Source organism: Pristiophorus japonicus, chromosome 2 (genome assembly GCF_044704955.1).
Source record: "Pristiophorus japonicus isolate sPriJap1 chromosome 2, sPriJap1.hap1, whole genome shotgun sequence".
NCBI classification, from domain to species: Eukaryota; Metazoa; Chordata; class Chondrichthyes; family Pristiophoridae; genus Pristiophorus; species Pristiophorus japonicus.
In genome coordinates this window covers 224,097,009-224,120,860 of record NC_091978.1, presented here as the reverse complement: position 1 = coordinate 224,120,860, position 23,852 = coordinate 224,097,009, and the positions used below count along the sequence as shown (strand labels likewise).

Below are 23,852 nucleotides of genomic sequence, written 5' to 3'. Positions count from 1 at the left end.
TATATTTTGTTGAGCACTATGAAAGAGCTCCTTAAAAGTCCTCCACTGTTCCTCAATTGTGCCACCGTTTAGTCTGTGTTTCCTGTCTACTTTAGCCAACTCTGCCCTCATCCCACTGTAGTCCCCTTTGTTTAAGCATAGTACGCTCGTTTGAGACACTACTTCCTCACCCTCAATCTGTATTACAATTTCAACCATACTTTGATCACTCATTCCGAGAGGATCTTTTACTAGGAGATCGTTTATTATTCCTGTCTCATTACACAGGACCAGATCTAAGATAGCTTGCTCCCTTGTAGGTTCTGTAATATACTGTTCTAAGAAACAATCCCGTATGCATTCTATGAATTCCTCCTCCAGGCTACCTTGTGCGATTTGATTTGCCCAATCGATATGTAGGTTAAAATCCCCCATGATTACTGCCGTTCCTTTTTTACATGCCTCTATTATTCCCTTGATTATTGCCCACCCCACCATGAAGTTATTATTTGGGGGCCTATAAACTACGCCCACCAGTGACTTTTTCCCCTTACTATCTCTAATCTCCACCCACAATGATTCAACATTTTGTTCATTAGAACCAATATCGTCTCTCACAACTGCCCTGATATCATCCTTTATTAACAGAGCTACCCCACCTCCTTTCCCTTCTTGTCTATCTTTCCGAATCGTCAGATATCCCTGTATGTTTAATTCCCAGTCTTGGCCACCCTGCAACCACGTTTCTGTTATGGCCACCAAATCATACCCATTTGTAATGATTTGTGTTGTCAACTCATTTACCTTATTTCGAATGCTGCGTGCGTTTAGGTAGAGTGTTTTAATACTAGTTTTTAAACCATGATTTTTTGTTTTGACCCCTCCTGCAGCCCCTTTATATTCAGTGGCCCTTTTTGTTTTTTGCCTTGGGTTTCTCTGCCCTCCACTATTACTCATCTCCTTTCTGTCTTTTGCTTTTGTCTCCTTTTTGTTTCCCTCTGTCTCCCTACATTGGTTCCCATCCCCCTGCCATATTAGTTTAACTCCTCCCCAACAACACTAGCAAACACTCCCACTAGGACATTGGTTCCGGTCCTGCCTAGGTGCAAACCGTCCGGTTTGTACTGGTCCCACCTCCCCCAGAACCGGTTCCAATGCCCCAGGAATTTGAATCCCTCCCTGCTGCACCACTGCTCAAGCCACATATTCATCTGAGCTATCCTGCGATTCCTACTCTGACTAGCACGTGGCACTGGTAGCAATCCTGAGATTACTATTTTTGAGGTCCTACATTTTAATTTAGCTCCAAGCTCCTTAAATTCGCCTCGTAGGACCTCATCCCTTTTTTTTTTTACCTATATCGTTGGTACCAATGTGCACCATGACAACTGGCTGTTCACCCTCCCTTTTCAGAATGTCCTGCACCCGCTCCAAGACATCCTTGACCCTTGCACCAGGGAGGCAACATACCATCCTGGAGTCTCGGTTGCGGCCGCAGAAACGCCTATCTATTCCCCTTACAATCGAATCCCCTATCACTATCACTCTCCAACTCTTTTTTCTGCCCTCCTGTGCAGCAGAGCCAGCCACGGTGCCATGAACTTGGCTGCTGCTGCCATCCCCTGATAAGTCATCCCCCTCAACAGTACTCAAAACGGTGTATCTGTCTGGCATGCGAACGATGTGGCCTGCCCTGCGGAGCTGACCAAGTGTTGTCAGTGCTTCAATACTGGGGATGTTGGCCTGGTTGAGGATGCTAATGTTGGTGCGTCTGTCCTCCCAGGGGATTTGGAGAATCTTGCAGAGACATCGTTAGTGGTATTTCTCCAGTGACTGGAGGTGTCTACTGTACATGGTCCCATGACTCTGAGCCATACAGGAGGGCGGGAATTACTACAACCCTGTAGACTATGAGCTTGGTGGCAGTTTTGAGGGCCTGGTCTTCAAACACTCTTTTCCTCAGACGGCCGAAGGCTGCACTGGTGCACTGGAGGCAGTGTTGAATCTCGTCGTCAATGTCTGCTCTTGTTGATCAGAGGCTCGTGAGGTATGGCAAATGGTCCACGTTGTCCAGGGCCGCGCCATGGATCTTGATGACTGGGGGGCAGTGCTGTGCTGTGAGGACAGGCTGGTGGAGGACCTTTGTCTTACGTATGTTTAGCATAAGGCCCATGCTTTCGTACATCTCAGTAAATACGTCGACTATGTCCTGGAGTTCAGCCTCTGTGTGTGCGCAGACGCCGGCGTTGTTCGCGTACTGTAGCTCGACGACAGAGGTTGGGGTGGTCTTGGACCTAGAGTGGAGACAGCGAAAGTTGAACAGGCTCCCACTGCCTAAACTTCCCCTAGCCCTAAAAAGGATATAGAGGTACTGGAGAGCAAACAAAAAAGATTTACAAGGATGATACCAGAAATGTGCGATTACACCAATCAGGAAAGGATGAACAGGTGGGTCTCTTTTCTCTTGAAAAGAGAAGGCTGAGGGGGTGACCTGATAGAGGTCTTTAAAATTATGAAAGGTTTTGACAGAGTGGATACAGAGAGAATGTTTCCACTTGTGAGGATGAACAAAAGTAGAGGCCATCAATATAAGATAGTCACCAAGAAATCAAATGGGGAATTCAGAAGAAACTTCTGTACCCAGAAAGTGGTTAGAATGTGGAGCTCGCTACCACAGGGAATGGTTGAAGTGAATAGTATAGATGCATTTAAGGGGAGGCCAAATAAGCATTTGAGTGGGAAGGGAATAGAGGGTTATATCGATAAAGTTAGATGAGGAAAGAAAGGAGGCTCCAGTGGAGCATAAACACCGGCACTGGTTGGGCATAATGACTGTTTCTGTGCTGTATATCCTATATAATCCTACACTAGGCCTTAAATTTACCAACTGATTCATCTGAGGAGCTTGGCTCATAGTCCTTTTGACATGAAGATCATAAGGTATGTGGAACACAAAAGCAAAATACTGCAGATGCTGGAATCTAAAATAAAAACAGAAATAGCTGGAAATGTCAGCGGCTCAGCAGCATCTGTGGAGAGAAACAGAGTTATCGTTTCAGGTTGGTGACCCTTTGTCGGAACTTTATATATTGTAGAAGATATGTGGAACTGGTCTACATTCACATGAGGAGTCCAATCATTTTATTTCAGCTTTTATGGATTCAGTATCTTAATTTTTGTAAAGTTAATTTGCCACTGTACAGTTATCACCAACTAGCAGTTTATGAAACTGAATAATCCCCTGTATCATTTCTTCTTTTTGAAACCATGATTCCAGTTATAACCTTAAAACCAACCCTTGATCCCAATCCTTGGCAATAAACCTTATAGATAATGTTTTTAATTAAAACTTGTTATTTAATTTTTTCTCAAAATATATATGAACGCAAATACAGACTGAATCTAACAAGAAATATATAACTGCATTGATTGGAAAATCAGTCACATAAGGAAGGCATTAACTGGATTTTTGTTTCTCTTTCCTGTTGTAAGGATACGGAAGCTACTGGAAACCTGGCTGAGATTATTTTTTTCAATATACATATGACATTGAACTAGATGCCTTCCTAAAGTGTGGAGTTCTGCTCTGCATGATGTATTTAATTGTTAAGCCATCAGGGGTGCCTCATCCTAGAAACTTTAATAGGTCTTTGGCATGCCATATTGGACAGTTGTACGACTATTGTGGTTAAACCTATTGTCGGAGTGCTAAGCTGAAAATTAGGGCAAGGCTAATGTCTTCTTCTTAGGCGGTCCTTCGAAACGAGGATGACTTGCTTCCACGCCAAAAAGGGATGAGTTCAATGAGTTCACAGATGTTTCAATGAAGGTCCTAATATTCCAGGTCCTGAACTACATGTTGAAGGGTGGAAGATGCATGTGCGGGATTTTTTTAACATGGGGTGGTCCACACGGGCTTGACAGAGCTAGGCCTTGGTCCAGTGGCAAGGATTAACCAAGACGACTGGAGACTAGCTCTGCTGCATGGAGCTAGTGCGCACACATATCGCAGTGTGGGCTGGCCCGTGCTGCCCCTGGGCCCTCGCCTCTCCTGGGCCCTGATCACGTTACTCGCCGCTCCTGCTGTATCTGCCTATGCTCCAATCAGCGACCTGGACCTTGGTGACATCCAACCCAGTCGCCCTCATCACAGCCGTCGCTCCCCAGCACACGCTGTACCTTGAAGTGGTATGGTCCTTTGAAGGCCCCAACCTTGTAACTACACAAAAAGTGAGTCACCAGGAATGGTTACGTCATCAAGACTGGATGGTCAAGATTCGCGTCGAGGAACCATGCCCACTGATGACAAAGACTAATGTGCACTACCATGGGCTGGTCTCAGATGAGCACAGAGATGGTGCTTGATGGTAATATAATGAATAAGACCAGGAAATTTTTAGTTAGACTATTTTCTCCCCTGAAGGTGCATGGCTTCCTGATGATTGATACTATGAGCATCTGCATGCATTCAGTTCCTCATACAAGTGGCCGAGACTGTGTGGGGTTGAATTTCCATAGGGTTTCTTCCCATCCTCCCATTAACTTCGGCAGAGGAGCCAAGGTAAATTGCGCTTATGTCATTTCTCTGAGGTTTCCATGGATCATCGGCAGAACTGCCGTGGAAAAGCAACCCTTAGAAACATAGAAATATAGAAACATAGAATATAGGTGCAGGAGTAGGCCGTTCGGCCCTTCGAGCCTGCACCACCATTCAATACGATCATGGCTGATCATGCAACTTCAGTACCCCATTCCTGCTTTCTCTCCATACCCCTTGATCGCTTTAGCCGTAAGGGCCACATCTAACTCCCTTTTGAATATATTTAGTGAATTGGCCTCAACAACTTTCTGTGGTAGAGAATTCCACAGGTTCACAATTCTCTGAGTGAAGAAGTTTCTCCTCATCTCGGTCCTAAATGGCTTACCCCTTATCCTTAGACTGTGACCCTTGGTTCTGGACTTCTCCAACATCGGGAACATTCTTCCTGCATCTAACCTGTCCAATCCCATCAGAATTTTATATGTTTCTACGAGATCCCCTCTCATTCTTTTAAATTCCAGTGAAAATAAGCCGAGTCAATCCAATCTTTCTTCATAGGTCAGTCCTGCCATCCCGGGAATCAGTCTGGTGAACCTTCACTGCACTCCCTCAATAGCAAGAATGTCCTTCCTCAGATTAGGAGACCAAAACTGTACACAATATTCAAGGTGTGGCCTCACCAAGGCCCTGTACAACTGCAGTAAGATCTCTCTGCTCCTATACTCAAATCCTCTCGCTATGAAGGCCAACATGCCATTTGCCTTCTGTACCTGCATGCCAACTTTCAATGACTGATGTACCATGGCACCCAGGTCTCGTTGCACCTCCCCTTTTCCTAATCTGTCACCATTCAGATAATATTCTGCTTTCCTGTTTTTGCCACCAAAGAGGATAACCTCACATTTATGTACATTATACTGCATCTTCCATGCATTTGCCCACTCACCTAACCTGTCCAAGTCACCCTGCAGCCTCTTAGCATCCTCCTCAAAACTCACACTGCCACCCAGCTTAGTGTCATCTGCAAACTTGGAGATATTACATTCAATTCCTTTGTCCAAATTATTAAAGTATATTGTAAATAGCTGGGGTCCCAGCATTGAACCTTGCGGTACCGCACTAGTCACTGCCTGCTATCCTGAAAAGGACCCGTTTATTCCTACTCTTTGCTTCCTGTCTGCTAACCAGTTTTCTATCCATGTCAATATATTACCCCCAAAATCATGTGCTTTAATTTTGCACACTAATGTCTTGTGTGGGACCTTGTCAAAAGCATTTTGAAAGTCCAAATACACCACATTCACTGGTTCTCCCCTGAACACTCTACTAGTTACATCCTCAAAAAATTCGAGAAGATTTGTCAAGCATGATTTCCCTTTCATAAATCCATGCTGACTTGGACCAATCCTGTCACTGCTTTCCAAATGCGCTGCTATTACATCTTTAATAATTGATTCCAACATTTTCTCCATTACCGATGTCAGGCTAACCGGTCTATAATTCCCTGTTTTCTCTCTCCCTCCTTTTTTAAACAGTGGGGTTACATTAGCTACCCTCCAATTTATAGGAACTGATCCAGAGTGTATAGAATGTTGGAAAATGACCACCAATGCATCCACTATTTCTAGGGCCACTTCCTTAAGTACTCTGGGATGCAGACTATCAGGTCCAAGGGATTTATCGGCCTTCAATCCCATCAATTTCCCGAACACAATTTTCTGACTAATAAGGATTTCCTTCATTGTCAGCAGGCTTTTTGACTATTGAGACTATAATAATTGAGTCCAATTCTGGCTTCCCTCCACAGTATGCTCAAATACTTTACCAGCAGGAGTTACTGGATAGCATCCTGGCTGATTTTTACCCTCATTTCTCTCTCTCTGGCCTTGGGGCACCAAGGACAATTATAGTACCCTGGTTGAGAATTGAAAATGTAATCTTCTGGCGGAACACCAAGCAGTGCCTTTACCCATTGGAGGACCCAGGACAGATTTTTTAAACTGAATGTAGGAGTCTATGTTAGAACTACAGACTTAACTCATAATCCTTTGCAAAATTATTTTGAGGATGGCAGTCTTTGGTATAATCTGGTGTTGGATTTTCAATCATTCAACATGATTGGAGAAACTGGGATTGTTCTCCTTAGAGCAGAAAAGGTTAAGGGGAGATTTAATAGAGGTTATTAGGGGCTTTGATAGAATAAATAAGGAGAAACTGTTTCCACTACAGGCGAGTTGGTAACCAGAATACACTGATTTGGAGATGATGAGAATTTTTTTTACGTAGCGAGCTGTTATGATCTGAAATGCACTTCCTGAACAGGTGGTGGAAGCAGATTCAGTATTAACTTTTAAAAGAGAATTGGATATACAAAAGAAAAAAAATGCAGGGCTATGGGGAAAGAGCAGGGGAGTGGAACTAATTGGGGAAATGCTGGAGTCCATTTACAAGGAAGCAGTAGCAGGACATTTGGAAAAGCATAATACAGTCAAGCAGAGTCAGCATGGTTTTATGAAAGGGAAATCATGTTTGACAAATTTGCTGGAGTTCTTTGAGGATGTAACGAGCGGCGTGGATAAGGGGGAACCAGTGGATATGGTGTATTTGGATTTCCAGAAGGCATTCGATGATGTTATGTATGTAAACATTATAACTGTGTAAGACTTGCCACCAGAGGGCGCACCTGTTGGAGACCCAAGGGTCACCTGCACACCTCATGCAAGCAAGTATAAAAGGTTATCTGCCATGCTGCTTTGGCATTCTGGAGTTTTATTAAAGAGACTAAGGTCACATCAGTTTAAGCTCACAGTACTCAGTCTTGTGGAGTTATTCTAAACATAACAATTGGCGACGAGTAACAGATCACAAACTTTCACGTGGTTATGGCTGCCGTTGGTATTCTTGAGCGATTTGTAGAGGGTGATAATTGGGAAGCCTTCATTGAATGTCTCGACCAGTACTTCATGGCCAACGAGCTGGATGCGGATCATAAAGCTATCAAGCGCAGGGCGATTCTCCTCACCGTTTGTGGGTCTACAACATACGGTCTCATCAAGCATCTGCTAGCACCGACGAAACCAGCAGAAAAGACCTCAAACCGAAGGAGAGCATCTTAATGGCCAGGTATCGCTTCTATACACACCATCGCTCTGAGGACCAGGACGTGGCGAGTTATGTCGCCAACCTAAGACGCATTGTAGGACCATGCGATTTTGCTGGATATTTGGGGGAAATGCTGCGAGACTTTTTCGTACTTGGAATCGGCCACGAGGTCATTCTTTGCAAGCTGCTGTCTGCTGACTCCCCAGACCTCAACAAGGCCATCACGCTAGCCCAGGCTTTCATGTCCACGAACGATAATACTAAACTGATATCTTCTCAGCATCGAAGCTCACCGGCAAGTACTGTGCATAAAATAACGCCATTAGCAGGCAGAACTGTACATGGCAGGGCCTACACGTCTGCAGCTGCAAGACCTAGGATGACTCAGAGTCCGCTGTGCGACATGAATGCGAATCCATTAACACCATGTTGACGCTGCGGGGGTAATCATGTCGATTCAAGCCCATCAATGTCGATTCAAGCACTACATGTGCAAAGGCTGCAAAACAATGGGGCACCTCCAGCGAATGTTCAAACGTGCTGCGACTCACCACGGTGCAGAGTCGGCAGAAGATGATCAATCCGAAGTGAATGAGTAGGAGAGGCAACTCAGCCTGACTCCGAGGAAAAAGTGTATGGGGTACACACCTTCACCACCAAGAGCCCTCCTATAATGCTGAAAGTCAAATTAAATGGCATTCCAGTTTCCATGGAGTTGGACACAGAGGCGAGTCAGTTAATTATGAGCCAGAAGGCTTTTGAAAAACTGTGGGGCAACAAGGCACAAAGGCCCAAACCGAGCCCGATTTATACAAAGCTGCGCACTTACACCAAAGAGCTCATACTAGTCATTGGCAGTGTGGCAGTGAAGATATCGTACGATGGAGCTATGCATGACTTATCACTGTGGATTGTACCAGGCGATGGCCCAACGCTGTTCGGCAGAAGCTGGCTAGGAAAGATTCGATGGAACTGGGATGACATCAAAGCACTATCTTCGGTGGATGACGCCTCGTGCGCTCAATTGCTGAGCAAATTTCCGTTGCTATTTGAATCAGGCATCGGCAACTTCACAGGTGCCAAAGTGCAGATCCATCTAGTCCCTGATGCACGGCCTGTTCATCACAAGGCTCGAGTGGATCCATATATGATGAGGGAGAAAGTTGAGATCGAACTGGACAGATTTCAACGAGAGGGAATCATATCACCAGTTGAGTTCAACGAGTGGGCCAGCCCAATTGTTCGGGTGTTGAAAAGCGATGGCACGGTCAGAATCTGCGGAGACTACAAGGTAACGATCAACCAAGTCTCGTTACAAGACCAGTATCCACTACCCAAGACGGATGACCTGTTCGCAACGTTGGCAGGGGGGGGAGAAGTCGTTCACCAAATTGGATCTAACCTCCGCTTACATGACATAGGAGCTGGCTGAATCTTCGAAAAGATTGACGTGCATCAACACGCACAAAGGACTGTTTATATACCACAGGTGTCCTTTTGGGATTCGCTCGGCTGCTGCCGTCTTCCAGAGGAATATGGAGAGTCTGCTGAAATCGGTTCCGTGCACCGTTGTGTTTCAAGACGACATCCTGATCACCGGTCGTGACACCATCGAACACCTGCACAACCTGGAAGAGGTTCTAAGTCGACTAGACAGAGTGGGACTTAGACTGAAACTCTCCAAATGTGTTTTCCTGGCACCAGAGGTCGAATTTTTGGGGAGAAAGATTTCGGCAGACGGCATCAGACCCACGGACTCCATCAAGACGGAGGCCATCAAGAACGCACCCAGACCACAGAATGTGACGGAGCTGTGTTCGTTCCTGGGACTTCTCAACTATTTTGGTAACTTTCTACCCGGGTTGAGCATTTTGCTGGAACCATTGCACATGTTGCTTCGTAAGGGTGACACCTGAGTTTGGGGTAAATCTCAAGAGACAGCCTTTCAGATGGCCAGAAACCTGTTATGTTCTAACAGGTTGTTACTTGTATTGTATGACCCGTGTAAACAATTAGTGCTAGCTTGTGATGCATCTTCGTACGGGGTCGGGTGTGTGTTACAGCAAATCAATATATCGGGCAAACTGCAACTGGTTGCATATGCATCTAGAAGTCTATCTAAGGCTGAAAGAGCCTACAGTATGGTGGAGAAAGAGGCATTAGCATGCGTATATGGGGTTAAGAAAATGCACCAATAACTATTTGGACTCCGGTTCGAGCTTGAAACCGACCATAAACCGCTCATTTCGCTGTTTTCAGAGAGCAAAGGTATAAACACCAATGCTTCGTCCCGCATCCAAAGATGGGCACTAACATTTTCTGCTTATGACTATGTTATCCGCCACAGACCAGGCACAGAGAACTGTGCTGATGCCCTCAGTCGACTACCATTGCCCACTACCGGGGTGGAAATGGCGCAGTCCGCAGATTTGCTTCTGATCATGGATGTTTTTGAGAGCGAGGGGTCACCCGTCACGGCTCTCCAGATCAGGACTTGGACTAGCCAGGACTCTGTGCTAGTAAAAAGTTGCATCCTCAATGGGAGCTGGTCGGCTGTTCCCGGGAAATGCAAGAAGAAATCAAGCCGTTTCACTGATGTAAAAATGAAATGTCCATCCAGACGAATTATCTCTTATGGGGTAATTGTGTGGTTTTGCCAAAAAAAGGCAGGGAAATGTTTATACGCGACCTACACAGTACCCACCCAGGCATAGTCATGATGAAGGCTATCGCCAGGTCGTACGTTTGGTGGCCCGGCATTGACTCGGATTTGGAGTCATGCGTACATCAATGTAACACTTGCTCACAGTTGAGCAATGCACCAAGAGAGGCTCCACTGAGTCTGTGGTCATGGCCCTCCAAATCGTGGTCCAGGATCCATGTAGATTTTGCTGGCCTCTTTCTAGGAAAGATGTTCCTAGTAGTAGTGGACGCTTACTCTAAATGGATTGAATGTGTAATCATGTCATCCTGCACATCCACTGCCACCATTGAAAGCCTCCGGGCCATATTCGCCACCCATGGCTTGCTCGACGTCCTTGTCAGGGACAATGGACCGTGTTTCACCAGTTCGGAATTCAACGAGTTTATGACCCGCAATGGCATTAAGCATGTCAGGTCTGCCCCGTTTAAGCCCGCATTTAATGGTCAAGCGGAACGGGCAGTCCAAACTTATCAAGCAGAGCTTGAAATGCCTGATGGACATTCCCCTGCGGACCTGTTTATCTTGGGTTCTGTTCAGCTACCTGACGCGACCCCACTCGCTTACCGGGGTTCCCCCTGCGGAATTGTTAATGAAGAGAGCACTCAAAACCAGGCTCTCCTTAGTCCACCCGGATCTTAATGATCATGTGGAAAACCGCCGTTCAACATGACCACGATCGCTCGGCTGTATCGCGTGACATTGATGTAAACGACCCTGTGTTTGTCCTTAATTACAATCATGGTCCCAAATGGGCTGCTGGCATTGTCTTGGTCAAGGAGGGGAATAGAGTGTTTATTGTCAAACTATGTAATGGACAAACATGCAGAAAGCATTTGGATCAGACCAAACTGCGATTCACTGACAACCAGGAAAAACTTGAAGAGGACATCACCATCATCGATGCACCAACACACACCCAACCAGCAATCGACCTCGCCATCAATCAAGAGGATGAACCCACCATGCCCAACAGTCCGGTCAGACCAGCTGTGCTGCAGTGCAGCAATGGCCCGACCAACTCACCCATGCCAGGGTTCGAACTCAGGTGTTCAACCAGGGAGTGAAGGGCCCCAGACCGCCTCAACTTGTAAATAACTTGTATCAAAGACCTTGGGGGGAGTGATGTTATGTATGTAAACATTATAACTGTGTAAGACTTGCCACCAGAGAGCACACCTGTTGGAGACCCAAGGGTCACCTGCACACCTCATACGAGCTAGTATAAAAGGTTGTCTGTCATGCTGCTTTGGCACTCTGGAGTTTTATTAAAGAGACTAAGGTCACATCAGTTTAAGCTGACTGTACTCAGTCTTGTGGAGTTATTCTAAACAGATAAGGTGCCACATAAAAGGTTACTGCACAAGATAAGAGCTCATGGGGTTAGGGGCAATATATTAGCATGGATAGCGGATTGGCTAACTAACAGAAAACAGAGTCGGGATAAATGGGTAATTTTCCAGTTGGCAAATGGTAACTAGTAGGTTGCCACAGGGATTGGTGCTGCGGCCTCATCTATTTACAATCTATATTAATGACTTGGCTGAAGGGACCGAATGTCATGTAGCCAAATTTGCTGATGATACAAAGATGGATGGGAAAGCTAATTGTGAGGAGGACACAAAAAATCTGAAAAGAGATACAGACAGGCTAAGTGAATGGCCAAACATTTGGCACATGGAGTATAATGTGGGAAAGTGTGAGGCTATCCACTTTGGCAGGAAAATTAAAAAATCAAATTATTATTTAAATGGAGAGAAATTACAAAATGTTGCAGTACAAAGGGACCTGGGGGCCCTTATGCATGAAACACAAAAAGTTAGTATGCAGGTACAGCAAGTAATCAGGAAGGCAAATGGAATGTTGGCCTTAATTGCAAGGAGGATGGAGTATAAAAGCAGAGAAGTTCTACTACAACTGTACTTCATCATCATCATAGCCAGTCCCTCAAAATTGAGGAAGACTTGCTTCTATTCTAAAAGTGAGTTCTTAGGTGACTGAACAGTTCAATACGGCAATTACAGTCTCTGTCACAGGTGGGACAGACAGTCATTGAAGGAAAGGGTGGGTAAGATTGGTTTGCCGCACGCTCCTTCCGCTGCCTGCACTTGTTTTCTGCATGCTCTCCATGACAAGACTCAAGGTGCTCAGCACCCTCCTGGATGCACTTCCTCCACTTAGGGCAGTCTTTGGCCAGGGACTCCCAGGCGTCGTGGGGATGTTACATTTTATCAAGCAAGCTTTGAGGGTGTCCTTGAAATGTTTCCTCTGCCCACCTTGGGCTCGCTTGCCATGTAGGAGATCCGAGTAGAGCGCTTGGTTTGGGAGCCTTGTGTCAGGTCCGCCCAACAGAGCTGGTCGAATGTGGTTAGGGCTTCGATGCTGGGGATGTTGGCCTGATCGAGGACGCTAACGTTCGTGTGTCGGTCCTCCCAGGGGATTGAATAGGGTATTGGTGAGGCTACACCTGGAGTAGTGCATACAGTTTTGGTCTCCTTATTTAAGGAGTGATATACGTGCATTGGAGGCACTTCAGAGAAGGTTCACTAGGTTGATTCCTGAGATGAAGGGGTTGACTTATGAAGAAAGGTTGAGCAGGTTGGGCCTATACTCATTGGAGTTTAGAAGAATGAGAGGTGATCTTATTGAAACATATAAGATACTGAGGGGGCTCAACAAGGTAGATGCAGAGAGGGTGCTTCATCTCGTGAGGGACTCTAGAACTAGGGGGCATAGTTTCAGAATAAAGGGTCGCCCATTTAGAACAGAAATGAGGAGGAATTTCTTCTCTCAGAGGGTCATAAATCTGTGGAATTCTCTGCACCAGAGAGCTGTGGAGGCTGGGTCATTGAATATATTTAAGGTGGAAATAAACAGATTTTTGAGCAATAAGGAAGTGAAGGGTTATGGTGAGCTGGCAGGGAAGTGGAGCTGAGCCTAAGATCAGATAGATCAACCATGATTTTATTAAATGGCGGAGCAGGCTCGAGGGGCCAAATGGCCTACTCCTGCTCCTATTTCTTATGTTCTTATAATTGGATAGCTCTTCCAAAGAGCTGACAGAGGCATGATGGGCCGAATGGCCTCCTTCTGTGCTGTATATATTCAATTATCCTTTTTCTCTCGGTTTTGGGCCTTACAACCCTTAGTTAGTAGATTTTCGTCTTTAATGTCCGGGTGTAAAGCATTATATGGGTGCAGCACAAGAAAGGAAGATTAGATGGAAGGATCGTGCACCCATAACTGAAACTACATGACTTTTCTTTCAATTAAATTAATGGAAAGAAATTTGGGCTGGTTCTGTTAACCATTGTGCAATCTTCCCAGCCTAATCTTCCTCTCTGTGCTGTACCTGGGTAATGCTTTATGGCCAGGCACTGGAGATGAAAATATACTCTTAGTCTCCATCTTAACTAGCACTGTGGTCAATGTGTAGCTGCTAAAACAAAGTTGCATGTCTGGCAGTCCTGGCCAGAGGTTGTACTTGTTGCGAATGCTTTACTCCAGGAGAGGCCTCTTGTCTTGTGATTAATCAGGAATACTCTCCCACTGCACTGTGCACTCTTGGAATTCATCAGCAATATCATAAGAACATAAGAAATAGGAGCAGTAGGCCACATGGCCCCTTGAGATTGCTCTTCCATTCAGTAAGATTATGGTGGATCTTCTACCTTAACTCCACCTTCCCACACTGTTCCCACATTCCTTCATTCCCTTAATATCCAAAAATCTATCGCTATCTATCATGTATTCAACTATCATTGTAACCCATGTATAAGCTGACCTAAGTTGTACACCTTGAGAACATTGACTCCAAGGGGGTGAACTTGTGAGAGACACTCCTAACATGGTTTTGAGCGTCCTTTTCATTAGCAGCTCTGTGGGTGGAACACCTGTGAGCGAGTGTGGTCGGGATCTATTGGCCAACAGGAGGCATGATAAGCGGCTTGGTAGGGAACCCCCTTGGATTCTGAGCATCCCCTGTTTGATTATCTGCACTGCTCGTTCCACCTGGCTGTTTGAAGCCGGCTTGAACGGTGCTGTTCTGACATGGTTGATTCCATTGCCTGCCATGAAGTCCTGGAATTCAGTGCTTGTGAAGCATGGGCCATTGTCGCTGACCAAGACGTCCGGTAGACCATGGGTGGCGAACATTGCCTGTAGACTTTCTATCGTGGCAGAGGATGTGCTTGAATTTAAAATGGCACACTCAATCCATTTGGAGTAGGTGTCTACTACAACCAAAAACATTTTTCCCATGAAAGGACCTGCGTAGTCCACATGGATGCGTGACCATAGCTTGGCGGGCCATGGCCAGAGGCTAAGGGGGGCTTCCCTGGGTGCGTTGCCCAGCTGAGCACACGTGTTGCACCTGCGAACACAAAGTTCCAGGTCTGCATCTATCCCTGACCACCAAACGTGTGACCTGGCAATTGCCTTCATCATGGCAATGCCCGGGTGCTCTTTGTGAAGTTCTCTGATAAACACCTCTCTGCCCCTCTGGGGCATGACTACTCGGTTTCCCCACAGTAGGCAATTGGCCTGAATCGAGAGTTCATCCTTGCGCCTAAGAAACGGTTTAAATTCCTCAGGGCATGCCCCGTATGTGGCTGCCCAGTCCCCATTCAGGACATATTTCTTAACTAAAGACAATAGCGGGTCTTTATTTGTCCAGACTTTAATCTGACGGGCTGTCACAGGTGAGCCTTCACTTTCGAAAGCTTCAACGGCCATGACCATCTCAGCATCATGCTCAGTTGCCCCCTCAGTGGTGGCTAGTGGGAGCCTGCTGAGTGCATCGGCGTAGTTTTCAGTGCCCGGTCTGTGCCGAATTGTGTAGTCATAGGCGGCTAACGTAAGTGCCCACCTCTGTATGCGGGCCGATGCTTTCGCATTTATGGCCTTGTTGTCAGCCAAAAGGGACATTAGGGGTTTGTGATCTGTCTCCAGCTCAAATTTCCTGCCAAACAGGTACTGGTGCATTTTTTTTTTTAACTGCATATACACATGTTAGCACTTCCTTTTCTACCATCCCGTAGCCCCTTTCTGCCTGGGACAGACTTCTGGAGGCATAAGCTACCGGCTGTAACTGACCATTGGCATTCACATGCTGCAATACACACCCAACCCCATAGGACGACGCATCGCACGTTAGAACAAGTTTCTTACACGGGTCATATAATGTTAACAGTTTGTTGGAGCATAACAAGTTGTGTGCTCTATCAAAAGCCCTTTCCTGGCTGTGCCCCCAGACCCAATCACGACCTTTGCATAGGAGCACGTGTAGCGGCTCTAACAGTGTGCTCAATTTGGGAAGAAAGTTACCAAAATAGTTCAGGAGCCCCAGGAACGAACGCAGCTCCATCATGTTACGGGGTCTGGGTGCTCTCTGGATCGCTTCTGTTTTGGACGCAGTGGGTCTGATCCCGTCTGTTGCTACCCTCCTCCCCAGGAATTCTACCTCTGGAGCTAAGAAGATGCACTTTGCCTTTTTGAGTCGCAGCCCTACCCGGTCCAGTCTGCGTAGCACCTCCTCCACCTCCTCACTGTGGGCAGTCCGGACAGGCCTGAGGCACCGTAAAGAGCATACACTCAGGCCAGCACCCAACAATTGGAGCCCCAACTCAGGCGCTCTACAAGGGAGCATAAACCACCAGAGAGACTTAACCTGTGATCCCAATAAGACTTTGGGGGGGGGAGGTGATGTCATGTATTCAACTATCATTGTTCCCACATTCCTTCATTCCCTTAATATCCAAAAATCTATCGCTATCTGTCATGTATTCAACTATCATTGTAACCCATGTATAAGCTGACCTAAGTTGTACATCTTGAGAACATTGACCACAAGGGGATGAACTTGTGGGAGACACTCCTAACCTGGACTTTCCGGTATAAAAGGGGAAGCTCCACCCACCTTCATGACTTGAGGTCTTGGTAATAAAGGTAACTGGTCACAGAGTGACCTTTTCTCAAGTATGGGCCTCGTGTACTGTATAGTAAGGACACATCACTATCTGTCTTAAATATACTCAACGATTGAGTGTCCACAAATATAAGCTCCCACAAACTAACAGTAATAAGACTGTTTCCTTACTGATAAACTACCTAATGGGTTCGTTAGTTTATTAAATGTAGATAAACCCAAATGTTGTCAGGAAGTGAGACTCCCAGTTTATTTTTAGGGGCCAGTTGGCTGGACCGAGAATTACTCGCTCCATTGAAAACACCAACACTCTGCAACAACAATGAATGTGGTCTGGGCCTTCGGTCTTTTACAAGATTGTGACTGAGCAGCAAGACAAGAGTTACTACAATTTAAGTCAAGCCACAATATTCATACCAGGAATCCATGAACTATGCTTCGACAGATATTCATCACTTCAGAAAGCAGGTGCAAAATACCAGGTTGAACCTGCAAGAGAAAATGGGAGAAATCATTTCATGCTGGCCAAGGACATCTTTTCTGGACGTTGCTGTATCGCTTGTGTGTATTTGTTGAAATGTAACCATTTGATCAGGAAAGGCTAGCGCGGTGTGACTGCTGGATGAATGTGTTGCGGTTATTTGTACCCATTGCATTGCTTGAGGCTGCAGTGCTGAGTGTGCTGAAGCCTGCCTCTGCCTGCTGGCGGGGTGATGCTGGGGCTGGGCGGACTCTGCGAGCCGAGGAAGCGGAAGTGTTGCTGTGTCGGTCCAATCTGCTTTGGCTGCCACGTTGGTGGAGACGTGGACTTGTGCGACCGGCGGTGGGGCCGGCCCGGGAGCGACAGGCTGAGCCGTGGCACCGAGACAGGCGGACTGGAGCCGGAGGTGAGCTCGGGGGAGGGCCGTCAGATCTGGGCCTCGGCAGCCGGTGAGCTCGCTGCCAGCTGAGCGAGGGGGGCCGAAGGGAAGCAGGAGCCGGCCGGGCCGCGTGTTGCGGCGGCTCCGCTGCACCCAATGTGTTTGGTTTGGCTTTTGCTCCAGCTGGGTTCGGGTGTTTTCTGGAGTCCGGCCCTAAAACTTGCTCATTTCTCCGCTTCTTTGTACCGGATCCAACTTTCCGTGACCTGTAATCTCTGCACCTCGACTCTCCCCCCCCCCCCCCCCGTCTGTCTCCTGGTTTCAATGTTTCATTTTGTTTAGCGTTGACGTGCACTCTGTAAATATTGTATCATCAGCGGGTTACTCACTGTATACAATCTGTCACCAATACTGTGGGGTGTCTCTGTCTGTGTCTATCCTGTCTGTCTCCAATCTGTTCTATCTTTGCATGATCCAGGGGTTTGTAAGTGTTCGGGATCATTTCCCTCCCCTTGGTTCAGGGATGAATGTTGGCCAGATCCCCCTGTTTTCCACATAATGTTATTTATGTCCAGCTGAACAGGCAATTGGAGTCTTGGTTTTAATCCCTCATCCAAAAGAAAACATCTCTGACAATGCACTGAAGTGCTAGTCTAGATTGTGTGCTGAAATCCTGGAGTAGGGCTTTAATATATCTCTCTCTTTTCCATACTCTCAGACATATAAAAATGTCATGATTTTCTGCATGAGCAGAAGAACTCTTGTATTTCTCAGGCTGAGGGTACAGTGCATGCTATAATTCAATGAAAACTACTTTTAAGAACCCATTAATGCTTAAAAACTTCAAGAAAGATGGGTGAGAAACTGTATTTATACATTGAACCCAATACAGTATATTAATCGTCAAGGCCTGTAGCTTTGACTCTCTAGGTGTCATCTGTGGCTCAGTGGTAGCAATCTCCCCTCAGTTAGAAGGTTGTAGGTTCAAGCCCCATGCTTGAGACTTGACTACTGACACTCGAGTGCAGTACTGAGGGAATGCTGCACTGTTGGAGATGCCATCTTTCCAATGAGCTGTTAAACGGAGTTCTCAGGTGGATATAAGAGATCTCTTGCGCATCCCCGATTTTAATCACTACACCATTGGCAGCTGCCGGCCCTAAACTCTGGAATTTCCTCCCTAAACCTATTTGCCTCTCTTCTTTAAGATGCTCCTTAAAACCTACCTCTTTGTCCAAGCTTTTGGTCATCTGCCCTTTTATCTCCTTATATGCCTTGGTTCAAATTTTGTTTGATAGTAAAAGGCCCAAGGCGCTTCACAGAAGGCTATGTTCAAGGTGCTACATAAATGCAAGTTGTTGTCCTGGTCAACAGTCTCTCCTAATACCGACAAAAATAAGTTAACTGCTCATTCATCTTGTTTGTGGTGCCTTTTTTGTGCTGAAGGGTTATTGCATGGTGTGTGTGAAGCATGTTGGGACATTTGAGAGACATGACCAATTATTTCTTTGTCATTTCATAATGTGTAAGTTTGTGGTGAGGGAGTTACATTGGAATACTGATCTACTGGTACTGTGGAGTGCATTGCCCTCAGTTTGTGGGTGGTGTTATGTTGGACTACTAATATACTGTTACTATGGAGTTGTTTATCCTTTCAGTTTCCCATGTATTTAATAACTGATCTCTGCTTTGCTATAGTTGGAAGGTACTTAGCCACAGGAAGTAAGAAAAATGGGAGGGGGAGTATTTTGAGGTTGTCATCTTGCACCTCCTAGCACCAAATTTTAGAATATTTACGAAGGCCTGAGAATGGGATTTCTGCATTCATGGTAACACATAGTACAAAGAGATAGGCGGAAGTCTTCCACCCTGCCCCCAACAAGAGATTTTTTGCCCTTTGAGTATGCACATGCCCTACCATTTTTTTGCAGTTCATTTACTTGTCAAAATATATTTGAGAGGACAGGAACCTGTTTTTCAAAGTGGTATGGATGTGCTGTTCCTAAGTGTTAATGGGCCCTTCTATAATTAATCAATTTTAAACTCTACTTGCATTCAGTACCTAATGAGAACATTACTTTTTAAAAATTTCAACAAGCAAAATTGCCATTGAATACCCTCTAATAACCAGTTTGGTTTTCCTGGGATTGGGCAAAGACGTATTTGTAAACCTACTAGGAAAATAAAGGTTTTGAGCACAGGCTTTGAAACATTCAGCTCCTTTGCACCCGTACTTCTGTGATGGAGGGCATGCGATTTTGATCAAGCTGCAGTTCTATTTTTTTTAAGCATAGCGTGAGCCGTTCTAGCACGCTACAGAGTGCCAGTGGGCAGGGTCGATTATGCAATTACTTACATGGTGAGCTCCTAGAATGGGCTGGGGTGACTAAGCCCTTCATGATGGGGAGAGCTGGAACCGGAGACCGAGTTCACATGGGCTGCTGCGAGCAGCAAGTTATAGAATGACACACTCGTAGGGGGCCCTTTCAGGCGATGACTCGGGGAGACATGAGTAAACATGCAAAATCATTTCTACCTCTTTCTCTTCGACCGCCTCCACCTTGAAAATGGATTAGACGTGTAGCATTTTTATTGCAACTTGCTGACCTACTGTTAACTCTTGACAGAATTGCATTGTCAGCTGCAACAAATAATTTTCTTAGTTATCAGCTAAAGGTGCACTGATGAGTGCATTCTGAATATCTACTCATTTTTGGGGAGAAATAGAAGAAACTTGTGGCACTTCCAACCTTTCGTTTTTGAAACTTGCTAGTATTGTGTGATCACTGTTTTGAGGGAGGGAGGGAGGAGAGTTGCTGTCATTGCTGTGGTACCAAGTTGCAATTCATTCTGGAAAAAAAGTATCTGGGGATTAGAAATATAGCATCTAGAAACCAAGAATTCTGATGCTCTAAACTGCTCCCAATTTCTGCAGCTGTGCAGAATTCCTGAATCAAGTCTAAATCGTTCCAAGTTGCTTAGTTTGGAAATGTTAGCATGCTAGAGTTTGTTCCAATGACCACAGTAGCAGCTAAGTGCAGTCATTTTCTCCGTTTGTCTCAACGAATTGGCTACAACTGACCTATGTCTAACCAAAAATACATGTGCCTTACAGCTACCAGATTTCAGAGAATCAGAAACGCTTTTTGGAAGTTTAATCAGTTTACATAGAATTTTTAAAAATGGAATGACGTAAAGAGGCGAATTTACAAAAACTTATAAAAATTGGCTTTCCTTTATTATAAATTTTATAGATTTATTTTATTCGTTCCTAGGATGTGAGCATTGCTAGCAAGGCCAGCATTTATTGCCCATCCCTAATTGCCCTTGAGAAAGTGGTGGTGAGCCACCTTTTTGATCCATTGCAGTCCATATGGTGAAGGTACTCCCCCAGTGCTGTTAGGGAGGGAGTTCCAGGATTTTGATCCAGTGATGATGAAGGAATGGCGATATATTTCCAAGTCATGATGATGTGTAACTTGTAAAGGAACATGCAGGTGATAGGAATACCATTACCTGCTCTTATCCTTTTAGATGGTAGAGGTTGCGGGTTTGGGAGGTGCTGCTGAAGAATCTTTGGCGATTTGTTGCTGTGCATGTTGTCAATGGTACACACTGCAGCCACGGTACGCTGGTGGTGATGGATGAGGTGCCAATCAAGCGGGCTGCTTTGTCCTGGAGCTTCTTGAGTGTTGTTGGAACTGTACTCATCCAGATAAGTGGAGAGTATTCCATCACACTCCAGACTTGTGCCTTGTAGATGGTGGAAAGACTTTGGGGAGTCAGGAGGTGAGACACTCTCAGCAGAATACCCAGCCTCTGACCCACTCTTGTTGTCACAGTATTTACGTGACTGGTCCAGTTAAATTTCTGGTTAATAATGACCCCCCAGGATGTGGATGTTGGGCGGAATTCGGTGATGGTAATGCTGTTGAATATCAAGGGACGATGGTTAGAATCTTGCTTGTTGGAGATCGTCATTGCCTGGCACTCGTGTCGCGCAAATGTTACTTACCAACCTTTGCTGCGTCCAGTGCGCTCAGCCCTTTCTTGATATCACGAAGCGAACTGAATTGGCTGCAGATTATTCAATCCCTAATCCAAGCTTTGATCTTGGTTTGTGCTGAGTCAGCAGTAGGGACACTACAGTTGGCCTGAACACTCCAGAATCAAGGAGGGAATAATGTGCCATTGCTTCAGTCAAGATTGCTCACCAGTGACTTCTGCTCAAAATGCATGTGTGTAGACTTTAGGTGAGAATAGGATCAGGCTTGGCTGTGATTGAACCCCTTCCCTCCCATGGTGATTGACTAGCCTGTTGGAACTTCAGGTGTGGACTTGTGCAGGACCAGAGAGGAATGGATGCTGAACTGGTGTGTCAACATGCTATGTTATGCTACTTTGTGTCAGAAACCCAACGCAATCACATTGATGTATTCAGCAGACCAAGAGTGGGGCTAAACCTGATGGCAGATTGCAAGATCCATGAAAATCTTGGGTGTGTGTTGTCATTCATTGGGCCCAACTGGTGGAGAACGGACTATTTTAGAAATCGCAATTCTCTACATTTTTTTTTCTGCAGTTCTAGTCAGGTAGAACAGTTCTAGTTTAGAACAGAATTTTTTCTTCAAAAGGCCACTGAGGCCTGATTTGAAAGTTTCCACAGTGAAAACGTACTCCAAACTAAAGTAGAATGGAGCCAGTGAAGATTTTTGTAGAACTGAAAAAACCTGTTCTACACATTAAAAAATCAGGCGCAGGTTAAAAATTAGGCGTCCAGAACGGGGTGGGGGGGAAGGGAACTCATTAAATTCGACAATAAATCCTTATTTATACTTCTACAAATATTATACAAATAAATCCAACCTGAGTAAACATTTATAAGCCAAGAAAAGATTAAATAAACCATCTTCCTACCTGTGTAAAAGTGCTTCAGCCAGGGAGAATTCTGCAGCCGTTCGTGCCGCTGAGAGGGAGAGGAGAGAGGAGAGAGGAGAGGGGAGAGGGGAGAGGGGGAGAGGGGAGAGGGGAGAGGGGAGAGGAAGGGAGAGGGGAGAGGGGAGAGGGGAGAGGGGAGAGGGGAGAGGGGAGAGGGGAGAGAGAGGGGAGAGAGGGGAGAGAGAGGAGAGAGAGGAGAGAGAGGAGAGAGGGGAGAGAGGGAGGGAGAGAGAGAGAGAGAGAGAGAGTGGGGGTTTGGGGGAGAGAGAGAGCGGGGGGGGGGGGGTCGGGTCGGGGAACAGGAGCGCGGGTCGGGTCAGTCGGGGGGAGAGCGGGTGTCGGGACGGGGGGAGGGGGGGAGCGGGGTATCAGGTCTCGGGTCGGGAGGGGGGGGGGGGGGGAGAGGGGGTGGGGGAGCGGGGGTTGGCTCGGCGGGGGAGGGGGGGGGCGGGTGTCTGGTCGGCGGGGGGGGGGGGTGCGCGCGGGTGTCGGGTCTGGTCGGCGGGGGGGGGGGGGAGCGGGTGTCGGGTCTGGTCGGCGGGGGGGGAGCGGGTGTCGGGTCTGGTCGGCGGGGGGGGGGGGCAAGGGTCGGGTCTGGTCGGGGGGGGAGCAGGAGCTAGCCGTGGGAGGAGCCTTATTCACGCAGCCCCAGTGAGGCCATTCAGCCAGGGCTAGGGGCTGCGTGCTTCGGACCCCTCCCACACAGTTCGGCGCCTGGAGCTACTGCACTTGCGTGCCGACTGTACGCGCGCATGTGCAGAGGTCCCGGCACTGTTTTCAGCGCTGGGACCTGGCTCCGTCCCCCCACAGCTCGTGCTGGCTGCGCCGAGGGCCAGAGGACCTGTAAGTAGGTGGAGAATACCGAGGATTTTTTTAGGCGCCGTTTTAGGCGCGAAAACGAGCGCCCAGCTCGGAGGGGTGCCCGTTTTTTTTCTTGTGGAAACTTGGGCCCATTGACCCTCCAGAGGTCAGTTTGTTTATGTTCAATGATGCTGAAGACATCATTCCATCATTCAGTTAACAGCATTCCATCTAGGTAAAAGTAGCTTTCGTTGAAGGTTAATAATCGCTGTCACTAAGGGCTGTCACCAGGTGTACATAATCGTGGAAATAATCTGATCTAATTTTTCAGATTTAATTGTCTTTCCAACTGCAATCTGTGAGAACATCCTATCTTTCTCTCCTATCAGTTCCACCAACTGGGAATTCATAATTAAGTCAGAGCCCCAAGCCTCCCCATTTCCCCTCACCATCAATTTTGGTAGTCCGTACTTGTATTTTTTTTTACAGATTTCTTGGAAAGATAATTGTTTTGTTATGTTTTATAAATAAATAACCAGGTGAGGTGAGGGGAAAATCTTTCTATTTAAAATAGTCGAATCTGGTAATCATTATCATAAGCAGTCAGCTCAACATGGATAGTGGGTAAAATTGTGGAGATTGTAATGTGGGGTAAAATTAATACTCACTTCGAAAGATGTTGGTTAATTAGGGGCAGTCAGCATGGATTTGCAAAAGACAAATTTAATTGAGTTCTTTGAAGTAATGCTGTGTATTGGTACAGGCAGAGTAGTGGATGGCTGAATGCATTTTCAAAAGGAAGCTTTTAATTAAATGATAGCATCTTGAAATTAAAAGGAATATGGCAGCATGGGAATATTGGCTAAAAAACAGAAAATGTTGGAAATACTCAGCAGGTTGGGCAGCATCTGTGGAGAGAGAAACAGAGTTAACATTTCAGGTCAATGATCTTTCGTTAGGACCTAGAAAAAAGGTGGCGATACAACAGCTTTTAAGCAAGTGCAG

General features: G+C 46.2%; 1 protein-coding gene and 1 long non-coding RNA gene across 9 annotated transcripts in view; one reads left to right on the top strand and one right to left on the bottom strand.

Annotated features, from left to right (window-relative positions):
* LOC139244240 (uncharacterized) overlaps positions 1-17,045 on the bottom strand; it is an 84,696-nt gene extending 67,651 nt beyond the window's left edge. The window contains exons 1-3 of one of the 2 annotated variants that reach the window (XR_011589885.1): positions 16,896-17,045; positions 16,666-16,737; positions 1,944-2,273 (exon numbers count right to left, since the gene is read on the bottom strand). This is a non-coding gene — a long non-coding RNA (uncharacterized lncRNA). Of the gene's footprint in view, positions 1-1,943; positions 2,274-16,665; positions 16,738-16,895 lie in introns of those variants that run through there. The other variant, XR_011589886.1, reaches the window with a different exon arrangement.
* The window catches only part of sec31a (SEC31 homolog A, COPII coat complex component), a 147,437-nt gene continuing 140,535 nt past the window's right edge, over positions 16,951-23,852 (top strand). For 4 of the 7 annotated variants that reach the window (XM_070871006.1, XM_070871007.1, XM_070871005.1 and 1 more), the window contains exon 1: positions 16,995-17,178. Coding sequence is in view for 2 of the 7 variants with exons in the window: in XM_070871009.1 (XP_070727110.1) it covers positions 16,962-17,178 (217 nt within the window). In the remaining 5 variants the exon portion in view is untranslated. Of the gene's footprint in view, positions 17,179-23,852 lie in introns of all 7 variants that reach the window. The other 3 variants (XM_070871009.1, XM_070871010.1, XM_070871008.1) reach the window with 3 other exon arrangements.